This window comes from Dendrobates tinctorius, unplaced genomic scaffold (genome assembly GCF_039654945.1).
Source record: "Dendrobates tinctorius isolate UK_male_01 unplaced genomic scaffold, ASM3965494v1 ptg000005l, whole genome shotgun sequence".
Taxonomy (NCBI): domain Eukaryota; kingdom Metazoa; phylum Chordata; class Amphibia; order Anura; family Dendrobatidae; genus Dendrobates; species Dendrobates tinctorius.
The window spans coordinates 26122902-26143866 of record NW_027361673.1 but is presented as its reverse complement, the minus strand read 5'-3'; the positions used below and the strand labels follow the sequence as shown (position 1 = coordinate 26143866).

At 41.5% G+C, this 20965-nt stretch overlaps 1 protein-coding gene across 3 annotated transcripts in view; it reads left to right on the top strand.

Moving 5' to 3' along the window:
• Positions 1–20544, top strand: part of TCAIM (T cell activation inhibitor, mitochondrial) — a 96395-nt gene extending 75851 nt beyond the window's left edge. For 2 of the 3 annotated variants that reach the window (XM_073568882.1, XM_073568873.1), the window contains exons 9-11: positions 8185–8417; positions 13575–13706; positions 20063–20544. In XM_073568882.1, coding sequence (XP_073424983.1) covers positions 8185–8417; positions 13575–13706; positions 20063–20288 — 591 coding nt within the window. In that variant the 3' untranslated portion in view covers positions 20289–20544. Of the gene's footprint in view, positions 1–8184; positions 8418–13574; positions 13707–15070; positions 15260–20062 lie in introns of all 3 variants that reach the window. The other variant, XR_012230965.1, reaches the window with a different exon arrangement.
• The last annotated feature ends 421 nt before the right edge of the window (positions 20545–20965 follow it).

Here is a 20965-nt window from a genome sequence, read left to right as displayed (position 1 = left end):
GGCGGTGGAGGTGATCTGAGAAGGAGACAAACTCATGTCGGTGCTCAAAGAAGTGGCGGTGATCCTAGGAGACAAAGTCGTGTCGGTGCTCCTAGAAGGAGGATACGTGTCGGTGCTCAGAGCAGAATTGGTGGCGGTGCTCCTTTGATGAGGAGTGGTGGTGGTGCTCCTTGAATGCTGTTGAGTGGTGGTGTCGGTGCTCCTAGACGGAGAAATGTTGGCGGTGCTCTGAACAGGAGAATAGGTGTCGGTGGCCCAAGCAGGTTCTGTGGTAGCGGTGCTCCAAGCAGGTGGTGCGGTGGTGGTGCTCCAGACAGGAGCAGCGCTTGCCATAGTGGTGGTGGCGGTGGAGTGTCCAGCAGCATTCGGACTTGGTGTGGTGTAGTGGTGTCCGACTTGGCTTGGAATGCAGGTGGCCGTGCAGTGGTATGCAGCAGAAGTCGGTAGGGAGGTGTAGTGAGTCAGTGGTGGCACTGTTGGAAATGACACCACTGACTGCTGCACATACAGATTCTGCTGCATAGCCTGTAAGTAAGCAGTGTTGCAGGCCTGTAACACACTCAGCTGTTGCTCAGAACTAAGGTGTTCCGCCATGCCCTGTTCAATTTTACTGAAAAAATGGTGCGCTGGTCTGTTGAGGTCGGCCTCCAGACGGTCAAAGCGCTGGTCGACAGAGTGGAAGCGGTGTTCCATGTGGTTAAAACCGCGTTCCATCAGGGAAAAACCGCTATCCACTCTGGCTGACAGCGCCTTGAGGCTGGCCTGAAAGGCCTCTCTCAAGTGCATGATCTCTGGCATGACAGGCCTGTCCAAGGCCCTCTGCCGCTGGCGGGTAGTGCCCGCATAACCAGTGGCAGAGACCTGGGACAGGGGAACACCTGACTGACCAGCTTCCTGGTCACCAGCTGTCTGTGTTGCTGACCTGCAAGATGCTTCTTGGCTGGGACGGTCCAAGGTCGTCCGATGAAGGACCGCTCCAGGGACAGGTTGCAGGGTGCTGCTCCAGGTGCTGTGGCAAGAAAGGAAATACATTACTATCATGCATTTACAAGAAGCATCAGCTGTGGAATAGAAAAGGACAGGTTAAACCCCTTAAGCCCCAAGGGTGGTTTGCACGTTCATGACCGGGCCAATTTTTACAATTCTGACAACTGTCCCTTTTATGAGGTAATAACTCTGAAATGCTTCCATGGATCCCGGTGATTCTGACATTCTTTTCTCGTGACATATTGTACTTCATGTTAGTGGTAAAATTTCATTCAAATAACTTGCGTTTATTTGGGAAAAAAACAAATTTGGCGAAAATTTTGAAAATTTCGCAATTTTCCAACTTTGAATTTTTATGCCCTTAAATCACAGAGATACAGCACACAAAAAACTTGATAAGTAACATTTCCCACATGTTTACTTTACATCAGCACAATTTTGGAACCAAAATTTTTTTTTTTGTTAGGAAGTTATAAGGGTTAAAATTTGACCAGTGATTTCTCATTTTTGCAACACCATTTTATTTTTACGGACCACATCACATTTGAAGCCACTTTGCGGGGTCTATATGATAGAAAATACCCAAAAGTGACACCATTCTAAAAACTGCACCTCTTAAGGTGCTCAAAACCACATTCAAGAAGTTTATTAACCCTTTAGGTGCGTCACAGGAATTTTTTGAATATTTAAAAAAAAAATATGAACATTTAACTTTTTCACAAAAAAAACACTTCAGGTTCAATTTTTTTTATTTTACCAAGGTTAACAGGAGAAATTGGACTGCAAAAGTTATTGTGCAATTTGTCCTGAGTACGCTGATACCCAACATGTGGGGGTAAACCACTGTTTCGGCGCATGGCAGAGCTCAGAAGGGAAGGAGCGCCGTTTGACTTTTTCAATGCAAAATTGGCTGGAATTCAGATCGGACGCCATGTCGCGTTTGGAGAGCCCCTGATGTACCTAAACAGTGGAAACCCCCCACATGTGACCCCATTTTGGAAACTAGACCCCCCAAGGAACTTATCTAGATGTGTGGTGAGAACTGTGAACCCCCCCAGTGCTTCACAGAAGTTATAATGCCCGGACGTGAAAATAAAAAAATCTTATTTTTCCCACAAACATGATCAATTAGTCCCCAATTTTTTTATTTTCCCAAGGGTAACAGGAGAAATTGGAACCCAAAAGTTGTGTTCCAATTTGTCCTGAGTGTGCTGATACCTCATATGTTGGAGAAAACTACTGTATGGGCACACGTCGGGGCTCGGAAGGGAAGAAGTGACATTTTGGAATGCAGACTTTGATGGAATGGTCTGCGGGTGTCATGTGCGTTTGGAGAGCCCCTGATGTACCTAAACTATTGAAACTCCCCAAAAGTAACCCCATTTTGGAAACTAGACACCCCACGGAACTTATCTAGATGCGTGGTGAGCACTTTGAACCCCCAAGTGATTCACAGAAGTTTATAACGCCCAGGCGTGAAAATAAAAAAATCATTTTTTTCCACAAAAATGATATTTTTGCCCCCAATTTTTTATTTTCCTAAGGGTAACAGGAGAAATTGGACCCCAAAAGTTGTTTTGCAATTTGTCCTGAGTAGGCTGATACCCTATTTGTGGGGGTAAAACACTGTTTGGGCGCATGGCAGAGCTTGGAAGGGAAGGAGCATCATTTGACTTTTTCAACGCAGAATTGGCTGGAATTGAGATGAGACGCCATATTGCATTTGGAGAGCACCTGATGTGCCCAAACAGTGGAAACCCCCCAATTATAACTCCAACCATAACCCCAACACACCCCTAACCCTAATCTCAGTTCTAACCCTAGCCTTAACCCTAATGGGAAAATGGAAATACGGTAAATACATTTTCTTTTAATTTTATTATTTTTGATTTACTATTTATAGCGGGTTTTTATGTTTGGCAGCTGTCATAGGCTAAAAGACGCTTTTTATTGTAAAAATAGTTTTTGCATTACCACATATTGAGAGCTATAATTTTTCCATATTTTGACCCACCGAGTCATGTGAGGTCTTATTTTTTGCGGGACGAGTTGACGTTTTTATTGGTACCATTTTCGGGCACGTGACATTTTTTGATCGCTTTTTATTCCGATTTTTGGAACGCAGAATGAACAAAAACCAGCGTTTCATGAATTTCTTTTGGGGGGTGCGCTTACAACGTTCCGCGTGCGGTAAAATTGATAAAGCGGTTTTATTCTTCGGGTCAGTACGGTTACAGCGATACCTCATTTATGTCGTTTTTTTATGTTTTGGCGGTTTTATGCAATGAAAACTATTTTATATAAAAAATAATTATTTTTGCATCGCTTTATTCTGCGAGCTATAACTTTTTTTTATTTTTTCGCTGATGATGCTGTATGGCGGCTCATTTTTTGCGGGACAAGATGACGTTTTCAGCGGTACCATGGATATTTATATGCGTCTTTTTGGTTGCGCGTTATTGCACTTTTTGTTTGGCGGTATGATAATAAATCATTATTTTTTGCTTCGTTTTTTATTTTTTAAGGGGTTCGCTAAAGGGGTTAACTAATGGGACAGTTTTATAGGGCAGGTCGCTACGGACGCGGTGATACCAAATATGTGTACTTCTATTGTTTCTTTCTTTTTTTCTTTCCAAAAAATGAATTTATTGGGGAATATTTTTTTTTTTAAAAAATTTTGTACCTTTTTTTTTTTTTTTAACTTTATTAGGTTGTCCCGGGGGGGACATCACTGTCCTGTGACAGATCGCTGATCTGTCACATCACAGATCACTGTGACAGATCACTGTGACAGATCAGCGATCTGTCACAGGCATAGACGCAGACTTCCTCATGCCTGCGCTTTGCAGGCACTGAGGAAGTCCGCTCCCTACAGGCCCCCGTCGCCATCTTGGATCCGGGGACCTGTAGGGAAAGAGACCCCCGCAGCAGTACTGCACATTGCGCTGCGGTGGGTGGCTCAGGGAAGCACAGAGGGAGACCCCTCCCTGCCGATGCTTCCCTTTAACCCCTGGTACACCGCGATCCTGTTTGATCGCGGTGTGCAAGGGGTTAACGTGTCGGGGGCGGTCCGTGACCGCCCCTGACACATTGTGCCGTGTGTCAGCTGTGATAATTAGTTGACACCCGGCCGCGATCAGCGGCGCTCACCACGTGGGCGCCGCTGATCGCTGTGACGTACTATCCCGTCCCTGGGAATTAAGTCCCAGGGCACATTGACGGGATAGTACGTCACATGGGATTAAGGGGTTTAAAAAAAAAAATTATACTTACGCTCTGCTGGCAAGTACCGGTCTCAGGAACGTTAACTCGCGATAATAACGATATTTTCTTCTGGTCCTTGCCGCTGAACCACTGCGAACCTCTCCCTCAGCACGAACATCAGTGTTGAAGCAGTCCTTCATCGAGCGCCAACGTGTGTGGATTTTGTTCACTGTTGGAAAAACAAAGAAAAAATGTTATGCAATGCACTGATACCAACATCATTATCAGCACACAAACCTGAGTGAACTTTCCAAACAGTCAATGCGGCATCACAAAATAATTCTAGACAAAAAGCAGTCACTGTTGATCCTGATGGTACAGGTGTGTTTCTTGCCAGAATATATCGTGCAACAAACACACCTGTACCATCAGGAGCAAGAATAAAACCAGATTCAATACAACAGTCCAATACACAAAGCAATCAGTGTTGATCCAGAGGGCACTGGTGTGTTTGATGCAAGAATATATCTTGCAACAAACACACCAGTACCATCAGGAGCAAGAGTAAAGCCAGATTCAATGCAGCAGTCCAGTACACAAAGCAGTCACTTGATCCTGATGGTACAGGTGTGTTTCCTGCAAGATTATATCTTGCAGCAAAATCACACCAGTACTTTCAAGAGCAAGAATAAAACCAGATTCAATACAGCAGTCCAATACACAAAGCAATCACTGTTGATCCAGAGGGCACTGGTGTGTTTGATGCAAGAATATATCTTGCAACAAGCACACCAGTACCTTCAAGACCAAGAGTGAAAACAGAATCAAGACAGCAGTCCAATACAAAAAAGCAATCACTGTTAATCATGAGGACACTCGTGTGTCTCCTGCAAGATTATATCTTTCAACAAACACACCAGTACCTTCAAGAGCAAGAATAAAACCAGATTCAATACAGCAGTCCAATACACAAAGCAATCACTGGTGATCATGAGGATACTCGTGTGTCTCCTGCAAGATTATATGTTGCAACAAACACACCAGTACCTTCAAGACCAAGAGTGAAAACAGAATCAAGACAGCAGTTAAATACACAAAGCAATCAGTGTTGATCCAGAGGGCACTGGTGTGTTTGATGCAAGAATATATCTTGCAACAAGCACACCTGTACCTTCAGGACCAAGAGTGAAAACAGAATCAATCCAGCAGTCCAATACACAAAGCAATGACTGTTGATCCAGAGGGCACTGGTGTGTTTGATGCAAGAATATATCTTGCACCAAACACACCAGTACCTTCAGGAGCAAGAGTAAAAACAGAATCAATCCAGCAGTCCAATACACAAAGCAATGACTGTTGATCCAGAGGGCACTGGTGTGTTTGATGCAAGAATATATCTTGCACCTGTGGTGTAGTGATTACTGTGTCCGCTAGGGGGCGCTGTGTGGGTGTCCCAGAACAGGCGTATAAGCATTTCCAGTGTCCTGATAGGAGTAGGATGCTGAATGATCGTAATGTATCTCAAGGTGGGTGGCCTTGGGATGAAGGCTTGATTATGGGCTGATCAGCAGAGATGATCTTTCGTGCCATTGTGTTAGGGAGAGCTACCTACAAATCCACCTAGGGGTGTGTCTAAAAACACCTATAGTAAAGACAGTGTGTGTGTGAGTGAAGGACCTGTGATGAGGTCATAGCCATGTGATCCGGTGGGCGTGGCTACAGACCATATAAGGTGGCCAGGGTAGGTCACATGGGTGAATGCTTGGACCCGATTGGTCCATATGGAAGGTCTCGTGTGGCTACCTTCCTAACAGCACGGGTGAATGCTTGGACCCGATTGGTCCATATGGAAGGTCTCGTGTGGCTACCTTCCTAACAGCACATGTGGATGCTGTGTTTAATGGCTGCAAGTGTGTGAGAGTTCCCAGGGAGATGGAATGAGCTTCTGCATGGAGAAGCAGCCATGAGGTAACCCTGACAGGGGATATAACTGAGGCTCGAGAGCCTGTGTGCTGGACATTGCACAACCTGTGTGACCACAGGATAAACAGAGTGAAGCTCTGTCATGGACGCTATGCTGTTTATATGAACTTTATGTTGCTGTTGATGGTTTATGATGCCTGAATAAACCGAATGGACTGTGTTATCGTTTTATGGAAAACCCGTGCCGGATCTGATCATTTCGCTGCCAAGCGAGTGTCCCCAACCTTGAATGACAGTTAAACCTTACACACCAGTACCTTCAGGAGCAAGAGTAAAAACAGAATCAATCCAGCAGTCCAATACACAAAGCAATGACTGTGGATCCAGAGGACACTGGTGTGTTTGATGCAAGAATATATCTTGCACCAAACACACCAGTACCTTCAGGAGCAAGAGTATAAACAGAATCAATCCAGCAGTCCAATACACAAAGCAATGACTGTTGATCCAGAGGGCACTGGTGTGTTTGATGTAAGAATATATCTTGCACCAAACACACCAGTACCTTCAGGAGCAAGAGTAAAAACAGAATCAATCCAGCAGTCCAATACACAAAGCAATGACTGTTGATCAAGAGGACACTGGTGTGTTTGATGCAAGAATATATCTTGCAACAAACACACCTGTACCATCAGGACCAAGAGTCAATGCAGCATCACAGAGCAGCTTTATACTTACTGAACGCCTTTTTTGAAGTGGGAGAGGCGCTGTCCCAGCCATCCATCATCGCTGCGGCCACCTCATTCCAGAGCTGCCGGGCCACTACTGTGTCTTTGTACTGCTGGTCACGGCTGTCCCACAACGGGATACGCTCCTCAACAAGGCGAATCAGGTGCTCGTTGTCGATGTACATGTCTTCTTCATCCCGTTGTGGAACCTAGAACAAACCAAAAAAATTATAATCTTGGAAATTTGGGAGAATGAAAAAGATAGAAAAAGAAACAGAGAAGAAGCAAGATAGAAGATGAAAAGAAAGACAGAAAAAAAATACAAACAAAGGAACATTGAAAGAGTATATACTTACATTGTGTCTCCTCGTCGCGACTTGGCTAGGCTGCTCCCGCTCAGGCTGCTCCTGCTCTTCGCCTTCACTTGCCGTGTCCGATGTCTGTAAAGAAAAAAAATTATAACACATTTCTAGATGCAGCAGTTATACTTACCCAAAGGCAGCAAGATCCTCACCTCACGATCTGCTTGGGCTAGTTCTTCCTGGGATGGCGAATAGGCCGATTCAGAAGAAGACATGCTAAAATTTAAACAAAAAAAACATTAGTACATAATAAATTTTACAGGACACAGACATTATGTTGAAGAATACGCACATTTTGGCTGCTGAAGCTTGAATCCAAGGCTCTTGTCTGGTCTATTCAAGGCTGTCTGTAGCTGCTCTTCTCTTGCTGTCTGTAGCTGCTCTTATCTTCAAGGCTGTAGTGGTGTGGCCCTGAAGACACCTTTTTTTATCTACACTCCTTCCAAGCAATGTTGCTTGTTTAGGGGGAGGTTTAAACAAGTGTCTAGACATTGTTTACGCAAATCGCGTGCACGCAAAAAGCGCTGACATGCGCACATCCAAGCGCACGTCAGCGACCCCATAGACTGTAATGCTATTTTTTTTGCGCATACCGTGCCCGTGCGATTTTTTAACGATGTTGGGCGGAGCAAAAAATGCAACATGTAGCGTATGGCGCATATGGATGCACACCTGGAAAATGCGCAGCACACGCAAATGCTGATGAGTGCGTGCAATCGCTAAACATTGCGCCCGCCATGTTAGAGATAGGAGAACATTGTGCATGCGCCCGATAGCGCACGATAAAACGCTAGTGTGAAACCAGCCTAAGAAAGATGAAAGGCTTCATTTTAAACATGTCAACACCAATACTGAAAATGGTTGGATATCAGATGATCAAGTCTTATATTAAAGCTAAAAATGTATGCAGTATGTAATTTGCAAACAATGTGCTATCACATTTATTTTATGTTGTTTTTTTTTTGGTTTTTTTTTTCAAGCTTTTTGAAAGGTTACCCAGCTACTATGTACTTCAAAGAAAGTTGCTGCAGCTACAGGATCGGATTAGCCACCTCCTTGGGGGAATAGATATAGTTCACATTGAGGAACTGCAACCATTGTTGACCATGGAGGAATATTACTCAGTCCTTGATGCGTTCTGCAAAAAGCTGCTAAATAGAAGAGTGCCCATTCACCCTCGCAGTTTACGTGGACTGCAGATGATACTAGAAAAGTAAGTGACAGCTGGTATAATATGCTGCTTTTTCAAGTGGCTGCAATTCATACAGCAGTGATTAAGGCCTCTTTCACACTTCCATTTTTGACCATCAGTCAAAATACGCCAGTTTTTGAAAAAAACGGATCCGCCATTTTTTTCTCTTTCTCTCTCTCTCTCTCTGTCTCTCTCTCAAAAAACGGTCCGGTGGCATCCGTTTGCATCAGTTACAAACGGATCCGCTTTCCGCCATTTTGGCGGATTTTAACTGACAAGAAAAAACGGAAGTGTGAAAGAGGCCTAAGAGTTATTGGAACCAGATATGTTATAAAAGTGACACAAAACTATACGTTACAAAACAAAAAGTGAAACCCTAGTGATATCATCTTTTCTCCTGTGACTTAATGCTGATTCGCTGCAGAGAATGTGACTTGGCGGTCAGGTACCATGCTTTACTGACATCACCGCTCGGCACACAAGCAATAACGCTGATTGCATGCAGGACAATATAAGCAAAGATCTGGTGGATTGTTGGGGAAAAAATGTTTTGTTTTTTTATTTTGCTGGTTTCGTTTTATTTTTATTCAGATGCTAGATAATCGCTATAAATTTATAAAAATAATTTAAAAAGTCACATTATTTGAATATGCCCAAATATGCAGCAAGATTGGAAGAGTGAACCTGTAACTGCAGATTTCTGTGCTTCCCACCAAACTAGGGATCTCCACACTGGCAAATCCAATCCATTGTATAATGTGCTGTTATTTATTAAAGACCTCTTCTTTTTATTTAACTTATTTAGGATATTGGTTCTTGTAACACAAAGTAAAGTAAATGCTTCATCAATTCCCCGTCTCCCCCCAATCCATCCGAATAATGTATACGAGGTAAGTGTATTAAATATTTATATATTGCTGTCTTTGCTGGTTACCAGCACCACTCTGGCCCATGTGAACTGAAATCAGACCCGCTAGCACACACCGAGCGAAAGAGCTCATCCAGACTTCTGTGAAAGTCAGTCCAAGCACAGCCCACAATGCACCACGGACTGGCTGCGGCTGTCACGCTCGAGTTGAAAGAGCTGCGGCCAGTCCATGCATTGTGGGCTGGAATAAGATCCATGGACCATCTGCATGAGCTCTAAGTCTATGGTTCCTCATGCTGAATCTCGCACACTTACACTGGAAAAACAATATCGCCCCTCATAGTATGAGCCAGCGAAGCTGGAGAGCAGTCATGTGGGCCAGAAGACGGCCGGAGTTAGAAATCAGGGAAGACTGAAACAAGTAAGTATTTTAATACACTTTCAGTACATTATTTGCATAATTGGGAGGGATTAGAAAGAAATAATGATATTTTTTCTTCACCATTATCATTCAAGCAGAATTTAAAAAGTAAACGCCCTCAGTAAAAGATCCCCTAAATTGTGTCTTGTGGACTATGCATTTTAGTGTGACACAGTTCCATTAAAACATGTAATATTTTAAGGAATATCAGCATTGATTGTAAACTTCTGATATAGCTTGTAATCTTTAAAACATATTGAACATTTTTAAAGTCTATGATTTTTGTTTTTGATATATTAAAAATATCCCCAGATAAAGAAAAAAAAAAGAATTAAATATCTTTCCAATAAATACATTTATTTAAATAAAAAAAAAAACAATAAAAGTACACATATTGGGTATCTGCACACGCAGGAGAAATTGCACAACAAATTGTATGGAGCAAGTTCTCCTGTTAACCTTACAAAAATGCAAAATTTGGAGCTAAAAAACATTTATTTGGTAAAAATGTGGTTTTTTTTTTTTAATTCTATTTTCACGGCTCTACGTTATATTCTTCTGTGAAGCACCTGTGGGTTCAATGTGCTCAATACACATCTAGATAAGTTCTCTAAGAGGTCTAGTTTCCAAAATGGTGTCACTTGTTTGGGGGTTTCCACTGTTAAGGCAGATCAGGGGCTCTCCAAATGCAACATGGCATCCGCTAATTATTCCAGCAAATTTTACATTCAAATAGTGAAATGGCGCTCCTTCCCTTCCGAGTCCTGCCATGCGCCCAAACAGTAGTTTTTCCTCACATATGGGGTATTGGCATGCTCAGGAGAAATTGCAAAACAAGTTCTATGGTCTGTTTATTTTTTTCTTTCACATTCCAAAAATTCCTGTTAAGCACCTGAAGGCTTAATAAACTTCTTGAATGTGGTTTTGCACACCTTGAGGGGTGCAGTTTTAAGAATGTTGTCACTTTTCGGTATTTTCTGTCATATAGGCCCCTAAAAGTCACTTCAAATGTGAGGTGGTCCCTAAAAAAAATGGTTTTGCAAATTTTGTTGTAAAAATGAGAAATCGCTGGTCAACTTTTAACCCTTCTACCTTCCTAACAAACAAAAATTATGTTTCAAAAATTGTGCTGATGTAAAGTAGACATGTGGGAAATGTTGTTTATCAATCATTTTGTGTGATAGGACTCTGATTTAAAGGTATTAAAATTAAAAGTTTGAAAATTGCCACATTTCCATTTTTTTCACAAAACAACGCAAGTCATATCAAATAAATTTTACCACTAACATGAAGTATAGTTATCACAAGAAAACAGTCTCAGAATCATTGGGATCCATTGAAGCGTTCCAGAGTTATAACCTCATAAAATGACACTGGTCAGAATTGTAAAAATCACCTGGTCAGGAAGGTGAAAACAAGGCTTTGGGGTAATGGGGTTAATCGTGCTTTAACCAGAGCACATTTTATGTGTTGAGATTATAAATAAAAAGACTGGATGTGTGACAAAGGAGACCATCGAACATTTTCAGTTATGCCAAGCTATGATAGTACTTATTTTCATAATTTGTTTTTTTTTGTTTTCATTTCACATCCATTTACACTATCTAAAAACACTGCTAGAGATCTCAGACTCCTCACATGTTGTAGCGGCGTTCGCAGACGATCTTCTATTACTACTATCAGACCCTGAGAAAGAAATTCCGGTGGTATTGGAAAGGTTCGAGGCATTCGGAGAGCTATCAAATTTTAAGATTAATCTAGAGAAATCTGAGGCGATGGGGATAAATATACGGCACACAACAATCCGAAATTTGAAAGCTAAATTCCCAATAAAATGGAACTCTAAATATATTAAATACCTAGGTATAAAACTAAGCCCATATTGGAACTCCCTTTTTCTCACTCAACTTCGTTCCCCTTCTTGATAATACTTTAGAAACTATTAAGTCGTGGAGAGCGCCCTATGTATCCTGGATAGGACGAAAGAACCTCATTAAAGGGATCATTTTACCCAAATACAGTTATATATCTAGAATGCTACCTATTAAAGTCCCAGACACGTTCATCCAAAATTTCAGATCTCTTTTTGGGAAGTATATATGGGGGGGCTTAAAACCGAGAATAAGCTATAATACACTGTCCCTACCTAAACATAAAGGAGGCATGGGAATCCCAGACCCACAAAAATACCACGCGGCAGCGACTCTGTCACTGCTAATTGATTGGGTGAGAGATAGTAACCACAAACTATGGACAGGGATTGCAAACGAGTCATTAACAGTACCAATCTCTGCTATTCTCCACACGTCTACAGGTCCCACAATGTGAGCTTTTTCCCCAAACGCAATAACAAGAAATTTAATTAAGACTTGGACCAGATTTTCCTCCTCACTAATGCCGCTTCCGTCACCGGTAATAAAAGTAAGAGACCTGCCTGGCCTATATCTAGACCGCCCTTTAATTAAGGACACAGACTCTCTACATAAAATAAACGAAAGTCTAGATGCTTTCATAGAAGATGGTGTAATCCTCTCTCTGCAAGATCTACAAACTAAATTCCCACATTACCACATTAACTTTCTTCATTACAACAGGCTCAAAAGTGCGATCAGATCATACTTACAATCAGGACTACCATATAGAGAGTTGACAGGCTTTGGAAAGATGCTGACCCAGAGGAATAAACCAAGGGGTGTGCTGGGTAAACTCTACCAGATGCTCCTAGCTCGCTCAACCTCTGCTAAATGGGCGTTTATATTGAAATGGGAAAGAGACCTGGGGGTGGAATTGAGGGATTGGGAGGTGGAAAAGATATATAAAAACTCGCATGGCCCTTCTGGCTGTGTGAGAGTTCAAGAAAACTCTTACAAGATCCTTACCAGGTGGTATACCACCCCTGACACAAGGCAGATTTGGCAGCCTGATGCTTCCTCTAATTGCTGGAGATGTATCGGTGAGAGGGGATAATTTTTGCACATATGGTGGCAATGCGACAAAACCTTCCTGGAGTAAGGTACATAAAATTACGAAAAAACTTTGCCAGCTGCCAAACCCCCCATCTTTGAAATTGATATTTCTAAACTGGTCAAGTGATATTGCACAATAAAAATACAAAAAGCTTCTTACATATCTGTTGGCAGCAGCTAAAATGCTCATCCCCTTGAATTGTCTATCACAGAACAGCCCCACCCTGTCAGAATGGTTACACCACAAGGTAAATCAGATATACCACATAGAAGAAATAATAGCTAGCACGTCATTCAAGCTAGTTAGATTCGGTTTGACCTGGGCGCCCTGGACACTCTATAGAGAAACAGACGAATACTTAAATCTGCTAAACTCTAAGTAAGCAAGATTAGTTTGCCCTAAGACCAATTATGCATGAAGCAACGCCAGTTGACTATCCAGATTGACAGGGCACAACATCTAACGACTGGACATCCCCCCTGACTAGAATTCCTTCTCCATCCTTTAACATCCCCCCCTTCCTCTTTCCTTCCTTTCTACCTAACTGTTGTTTTTCCCCCTTAGTTTTAAGACTTGTACTACGTTGCGACTGGTATGCACATTTCTACCTGCGCTCTATGTCAAGGTCTTTCCCTTTGACTCAAGATTTCAAATATGAAAACTTGGATACACATTGTCTGACCTGTTAAAAGATTGGGTACTTCAAGTGTTATTGCTTATGATGTTAATATATGTACAGCAACGCCGGACTGGTAACTCATGTAAATAATGTTGCTTGATCTTGCTAGTCGCATGTATTGTTTCATCCTTTTGTTAAAACAATAAAAAGATGTTTAAAACAAAGCAAAATAAAAACACTGCTAGAAAGACATTAAAATTAGGCTGCTGTTCTAAACCTATTGTATTTTCCGGTAATATACAGTGATCATTATGTGCCACGTTTACATGAGATGGGACATTTCATCATACCAGCTGCGTGTGACCCACCATCTCTACAATGGTTTCTTCTGGCTCATGCTCCAAAAGCAAGAGAAAAGTTAAAGAGAAGAGAAGAGTAAGTGATAATGAGCTAGAATGTGTCTTTTCTTTGTTTCCTTCTTGACATTTCACAAGCAGATGTATTGTTTCTGTAGGATGCATTATTCAAAGGGAACCTGTCTCCTCCAAAAAACGCTATTCACCTGTAGAATATTATTTATTATGCTCACTTATATAGCAGAATATTCAGAATTGACAGTCCTCAGTAGTTGATACCTTTTAATGGCTAACTGAAAAGATGGTAACAATTTGCAAGCTTTCGAGACTACTCAGGTCTATTCATCAGGCATAGACTAATAATACAACATCTGAAGAATCACATATTTATGCACAACACAGCAAAGAAATAACCCAATAGCTAAGACAAGTGATGTGAAGCGGAATAGTCATTATGGGAGAGGGATAAGCATAAATATTGGAACCTTTACTGCAAAAAGATGCCCGATTACAATCCATATTTCCAGAACCCCACTGCTGTGTTTTAGGCAGCCCCCAAATATTAAGAAGCATCATTGTCAGAAGCTCCCTGTCCTCTCCAACAGCTGCAGGAACCTTTCCTTGCAACCAGAAAAAATGTAAAACCTGTCCATTTATAATGACCACGGACAAGATAAAGAACCCCAACTCACATCAGGACTACAAGATCCCAGGTACTTTCAGCTGCATCACATCTAATGTGGTGTACTTAATTATTTGTACTAAATGTCCACCTGGGGGTCTGTATGTGGGGGAGACAGGGCAAAAACTGAGAACAAGGATGAATTCTCATCTCCACACAATAAGAGAAAAAAGAATGGATCTACCTGTGGCAAAACATTTTTGTATCCCTGTTCATAGCATGACCTGTATTAAAAGGTAACTTCAAGTCTCCGAGAGAGAGAAGAATCTCGGAGTACAAATTTATGAAAACTTTCCACACATTCAGTGCAGGAATGAGTGTGTCTCATGGATTTATGTCTTTTTACATCAATTAATTTGCTCTTCAGACCTTCTGGGGTCATCACAACACAGAACCAGACAGACGCAATCAAAGGGCAATAAAAGCTTCACACTGCTTATCTATGAACTGTTCCAGTATTTATGCTTATCTCTCCCTTAATGACTATTCCGCTTCACATCACTTGTCTTAGCTATTGTGTTATTTCTGTGCTGTCTTGTGTATAAATATGTGATTCTTCAGATTTTGTATTAGTCTAACCTGATGAAGAGACCTGAGTAGTCTCGAAAGCTTGCAATGTGTTACCATCTTTTCAGTTAGCCATTAAAAGGTATCAACCACTGAGGACTCTCAATTCTAAATATTCTTCTATCTACTGGCTAACATGGTACAAAAATATATCTCTTTCCTGTATCACTTATATAGCGCCATTAATTCCACAGCGCTTTACAGACATTATCTGCACTGTCCCCATTGCGGCTCACAATCTAAATTCCCTATCTGTATGTCATTGGATTATGGGATGGAACCTGAAGGAAACCCACGCAAACACGGTGGAGAACACACAAACTCCTTGCAGATGTTGTCCTTGGTTGGACTTGAACCCAGGACCCCAGTGCTGCAATCTCAAGGTAAATAACATTTAAATCATGTCTTGCTGATTTACTAAAGCAGTGGCTACAGGGAGAGAATGAATTGATATGCTTCCCTGCAGCTGCTCTTCTCCAGTCATCAGGGAGGAAGCTGTTAGTCACTGCTCACCGACAGCACTGTGCTTTAATCTCTCCCTGGCACTTTGACAGCGTGCTCTGCAGCACATGTGCAAAACAGGCTGTCAATCGGTGTGACAGGGAGTGATTGATTACAGCACACTGACTTTGTAGTGAGTGGTGGCTGTAACTGCTCCCTGCACCATCACAATGACTGGAAACAAGTGGCTGCAGGGAGAATATAACTTAACCCCTTCCTGACATCTGATGTACTATCCCGTCCAGGTGCCCTGGGCCCATATGACCGTGAACGGGATAGTACATCATAGCGATCAGCTGCGCTTACGGGGAAGCGCAGCTGATCGTGGCCGGGTGTCAGCTGATTATCACAGCTGACACACGGCACTATGTGCCAGGTGCGGTCCCGGACCGTTCCGACACATTAACCCCCGGCACACTGCAATCAAACGTGTACCGGAGCATAGGGAAGAATTGTACAGGGAGGGGGCTACCTGCGTGCTTCCCTGAGACCCTCAGAAAAACGCGATGTGCTCGCGTTGTTCCAAGGGCCTCCTCCCTGCAGGCTCCTGGATCCAAGATGGTCGCGGGGGCCTTCCAGGTCCCGCAGGGAGGTGGCTTCTCAGTGCTTGCTCTCAGCAGGCACTGAGAAGCCACCTGCCACTGCCTGTCAGATCGCTGATCTGATGACACAATGCTTTGCAAAGTGTCAGATCAGCGATCTGACTTTATACAGTAATGTCCCACACTGGGACAATATAATAAAGTAAAAAAAAACACACGTGTAAAAATAATTTTTTACAAATTCCTAAATAAATTTTTTTTAAAATATTCCCTAATTCTTTTTTGTAAATGAAAAAAAATAAAAGTACACATATTTAGTATCACCGCGTCTGTAACGACCCTCCCTATAAAACTGTCCAACTAGGTAACACCTTTAGTGAACCTCTTCAAAAAAAAAAAGCAAAAAACAATGCTTTATCATCATACAGCCGAACGAAAAGTGCAATAACACATGATCAAAAAGACGGATATAAATAAAAGTGGTACCGCTGAAAACGTCATCTTGTCCCGCAAAAAAACGAGCCGCCATACAGCATCATCAGCAACAAAAAAAGTTATAGCTCGCAGAATAAAGCTATGCAAAAATAATTATTTTTCATATAAAATAGGTTTTATTGTATAAAGGCGCTAAAACATAAAAAATGATATAAATGAGGTATCGCTGTAATCGTACTGACCCGAAGAATAAAACCGCCTCATCAATTTTACCACACGCGGAACGGTGTAAACGCCCCCCCCCCCCCAAAAAAAAAGAAATTCGTGAATTGCTGGTTTTTCTTCAATCTGCATCCCAAAAATTGGAATAAAAAGCGATCAAAAAATGTCATGTGCCCAAAATGGTACCAATAAAAACATCAACTTGTCCTGCAAAAAATAAGATCTCACATGACTCTTTGGGTCAAAATATGGAAAAACTATAGCTCTTAAAATGTGATGATGCAAAAACTATTTTTTGCAAAATAGCGTGTGACAGCTGCCAAATATAAAAACCCGCTATAAATAGTAAATCAAACACCCTTTATCACCCCCTTAGGGAAAATATTAAAATTTAAAAAAATGTATTTATTTCCATTTTCCCATTAGGGCTAGGGTTAGTGTTAGGGTTGGGATTAGGGTTAGGGGTGTGTTGGGGTTTGGGTTGGAGTTAGAATTGGGGGGTTTCCACTGTTCAGGCACATCAAGTTGCTCTCCAAACGTGACATGGCGTCTGATCTCAATTCCAGCCAATTCCGCGCTGAAAAAGTCAAATGGTGCTCCTTCCCTTCCAAGCTCTGCCATGCGCCCACAGTGGTTTACCCCCACATATGGGGTATCAGCCTACTCAGGACAAATTGCACAATAACTTTTGGGGTCCAATTTCTCCTGTTACCCTTGGGAAAATAAAAGAATTTGGGACTAAAAGATCATTCTTGTGGAAAAAATGATTTTTTTATTTTCACGTCCAAGCGTTATAAACTTCTTTGAAGCACTTGGGGGTTCAAAGTGCTCACCACACATCTAGATAAGTTCCCTGAGGGGTCTAGTTTCCAAAATGGGGTCACTTGTTGGGGGTTTCCACTGTTTAGGCACATTAGGGGCTCTCCAAACGTGACATGACACCCCATTCCATCAGTCTGCATTCCAAAACGTCACTACTTCCCTTCCGAGCCCCGTGTGCCCATACAGTAGTTTTCTCCCACATATGGGGTATCGGCGTACTCAGGACAAATTGGACAACAACTTTTGGGGTACAATTTCTGCTGTTACCCTTGGGAAAATAAGAAAAATTGGGGACTAAAAGATCATGTTTGTGGAAAAAATATGATTTTTTAATTTTACAGCTGTACGTTATAAACTTCTGTGCAGCCCTTGGGGGTTCAAAGTTCTCACCACACATCTAGATAAGTTCCCTGGGGGGTCTAGTTTCCAAAATGGTTTCATTTATGGGGGGTTTCCACTGTTTAGGCACATCAGGGGCTCTCCATAGGCAACATGACACCCGCAGACCATTCCATCAAAGTCTGCATTCCAAAACGTCACTACTTCCGTTCCGAGCCCTGACATGTGCCCATACAGTAGTTTTCTGCCACATGTGGAGTATCAGCATACTCAGGACAAAAACTTTTGGGGTCCAATTTCTCTTGGTACCCTTGGGAAAATAAAAAATTGGGGACTAAATGATCATGTTTGTGGAAAAAATACGATTTTTTTATTTTCACGCCCGGGTATTATAAACTTCTGTGAAACACTGGGGGGTTCAAAGTGCTCACCACACATCTAGATAAGTTCCTTGGGGGATCTAGTTTCCAAAATGGTGTCATTTGTGGGGGGTTTCCGCTGTTTTGGTACATCAGGGGCTTTCCAAACGCAACATGGTGTCCGAGAAAAAAATCCTGTGAAGCACATGAAGGGTTAATAAACTTCTTGAATGTGGTTTTGAGCACCTTGGGGGGTGCAGTTTTTAGAATGGTGTCACTTTTGGGGATTATCATATAGACCCCTCAAAGTGACTTTAAGTGTGATGTGGTCCCTGAAAGAAAATGGTGTTGTAAATGAGAAATTGCTTGTCAAATTTTAACCCTTATAATTTCCTAACAAATAAAAAATTTTGGTTCCAAAATTGTGCTGATGTAAGGTAAGCATGTGGGAAATGTTACTTATTAAGTATTTTGTGTTCCATGTGTGTGTGATTTAAGGGCATGAAAATTCAAAGTTGAAAAATTGCAAAATTTTCAAAATTTTTGCCAAATTTCCGTTTTTTTTTCACAAATAAGCACAAGTTATATCAATGAAATTTTACCACTAACATGAAGTACAATATGTCACGAGAAAACAGTGTCAGAATCGCCGGGATCCAGGCAAGCGTTCCAGAGTTATTACCTCATAAAGGGACAGTGGTCAGAATTGTAAAAATTGGCCTGGTCATTAACATGCAAACCACCCTTGGGGGGTAAAGGGGTTAATTTCCTCCCTGTACCCGCTGCTTCAGTAAACCAGCCTAACATGATTTCAATGCTATTTACTTGCAGTTTACCACTATGTCTGTAGATAAATAGCATTTCTGGAGGGAACAGGTTCCTTTTCATGCTGGTCATACACTTGTAGGTCTTAACTCTTGAGTTACTTATCAGTGCTCCTATATTTTACACTATTGGGGTGTTTGTTCCTAATAGAGTTATACCACAATGGACAGTTAACACTGGATATGGGATGAATGTCTGATTACTGGGGACACCACTCTTTGGACCCCCACAGATCACTAGAACACGAAGTTCAAGCCTTTGTTAATGTCCAGTATAATAAATCTAGTAAGAAAATGAACCATGAGATATACTACAAATATGGCAAAATACTGTCTAAATTTGCTCCAAAAAAGTGTTATACGCGCCCTGTGCTAAAACATAATTATGTATTTTTGACTCTTTACCCCTTTTTTTAGTCAGACAAAGTGAAGTGTGGGGTAGTTACAAGGGTCATGATTTACAGTAAAATGGAGTGTCTGAAAATCTACCAATGTCCTCCAGAATTGTGGAACAAAATATTGGCGTAAAGTAAGCCTACCTAGATGTTGCATAATGCCAGGTTCACACATGCGAGACACTCAGACGAGTCTCTCATCTTAATACCCGACACTGCCGCCGGCACTCGGGACCGGAGCGTGCGACTGCATGTATTTCTATGCAGCAGCACTCTCCACTCCTGAGTGCCGGCAGCAGGTGGCGGGTATTAAGATGAGAGACTCGTCTGAGTGTCTCGCATGTGTGACCCCAGCCTAAGGAAAAGTGTCTGAATATGAAGCATCAAATTTATCATAAAGCCTGAGCCACCACAGTTTCTGGACAGTTTTGCTGTGGTTAGCTATACGCCTTACAGTTCGTGCTATGTATGGTCAATACTGACTTATTGGATTTTCTGGATTGAAGTCATTTTTTTCTAATTTATTGTCTAAAATAACCTATTAATCTGTACTGTTTTTCCTTATCATAAGAAGGCACAAGCAGATACAAATATCTGCATATGAGTGAAAACACGTTTATGTGAAAAATAAACCTGTTTTACTTCCGGTGTACAATTGTCCTATTTTAACTTACTGCACCATAGTAAATAGATTGGTTTTCTTGAAGCCTCGAAATAATGTTTTATTTTGTTCATCAATTTAAATAGGCTGAAAATCAAAGAACAAGAATTAACCAACGCATGCAAAGACAGTGCATTGCTAAGTAGACTGTATAAGGAGCCCAGTGTATCATGCGAGCAGATGATCAGCTGTTGTCGACGACTGATTGAGGAACCTCTGCCCAACTTGGTGGGGATGCATCTCTGTGTATCTCATTACTACTCTGTGCTGCAAGATGGAGACTTATGTATTCCTTGGAACTGGAAAAGCTAAACGGAACAACCGCAATATGACTATTTTCTATAAAATTCTATAGCGGTAATAACAAGATAAATCTATATTAGTAGATTGCAACTGCTGTACTGAAACTATTGCCTGTGACAATCATTGGCCCACTAAAGCCTCCATACAGACTTTTCAAGGACATTTCCAAGATGTCTAAATGATATCATTGCAAAGGATGTGAAAAAAGTACACTGGATTCAGAATCTGGAAGGATGTTTTCATTAAAAATATTTTTAATATTTAAGGTCGCATAATGTCTATAGTCCTGCGAACTTTTTGTTTAAATTCTTTTATGCTTTAGTAGTTGATAATACAGTTATGTCCATATATATTTGGACAGAGACCACATTTTTCTAATTTTAGTTCTAGACATTACCACAATGAATTTTAAACAAAACAATTCAGATGCAGTTGAAGTTCAGACTTTCAGCTTTCATTTGAGGGTATCCACATTAAAATTGGATAAAGGGTTTAGGAGTTTCAGATCCTTAACATGTGCCACCCTGTTTTAAAGGGACCAAAAGTAATTGGACAGATTAAATAATTGTAAATAAAATGTTCATTTCTAGTACTTGGCTGAAAACCCTTTGTTGGCAATGACTGCCTGAAGTCTTGAACTCATGGACATCACCAGACGCTGTGTTTCCTCCTTTTTGTAGCTCTGC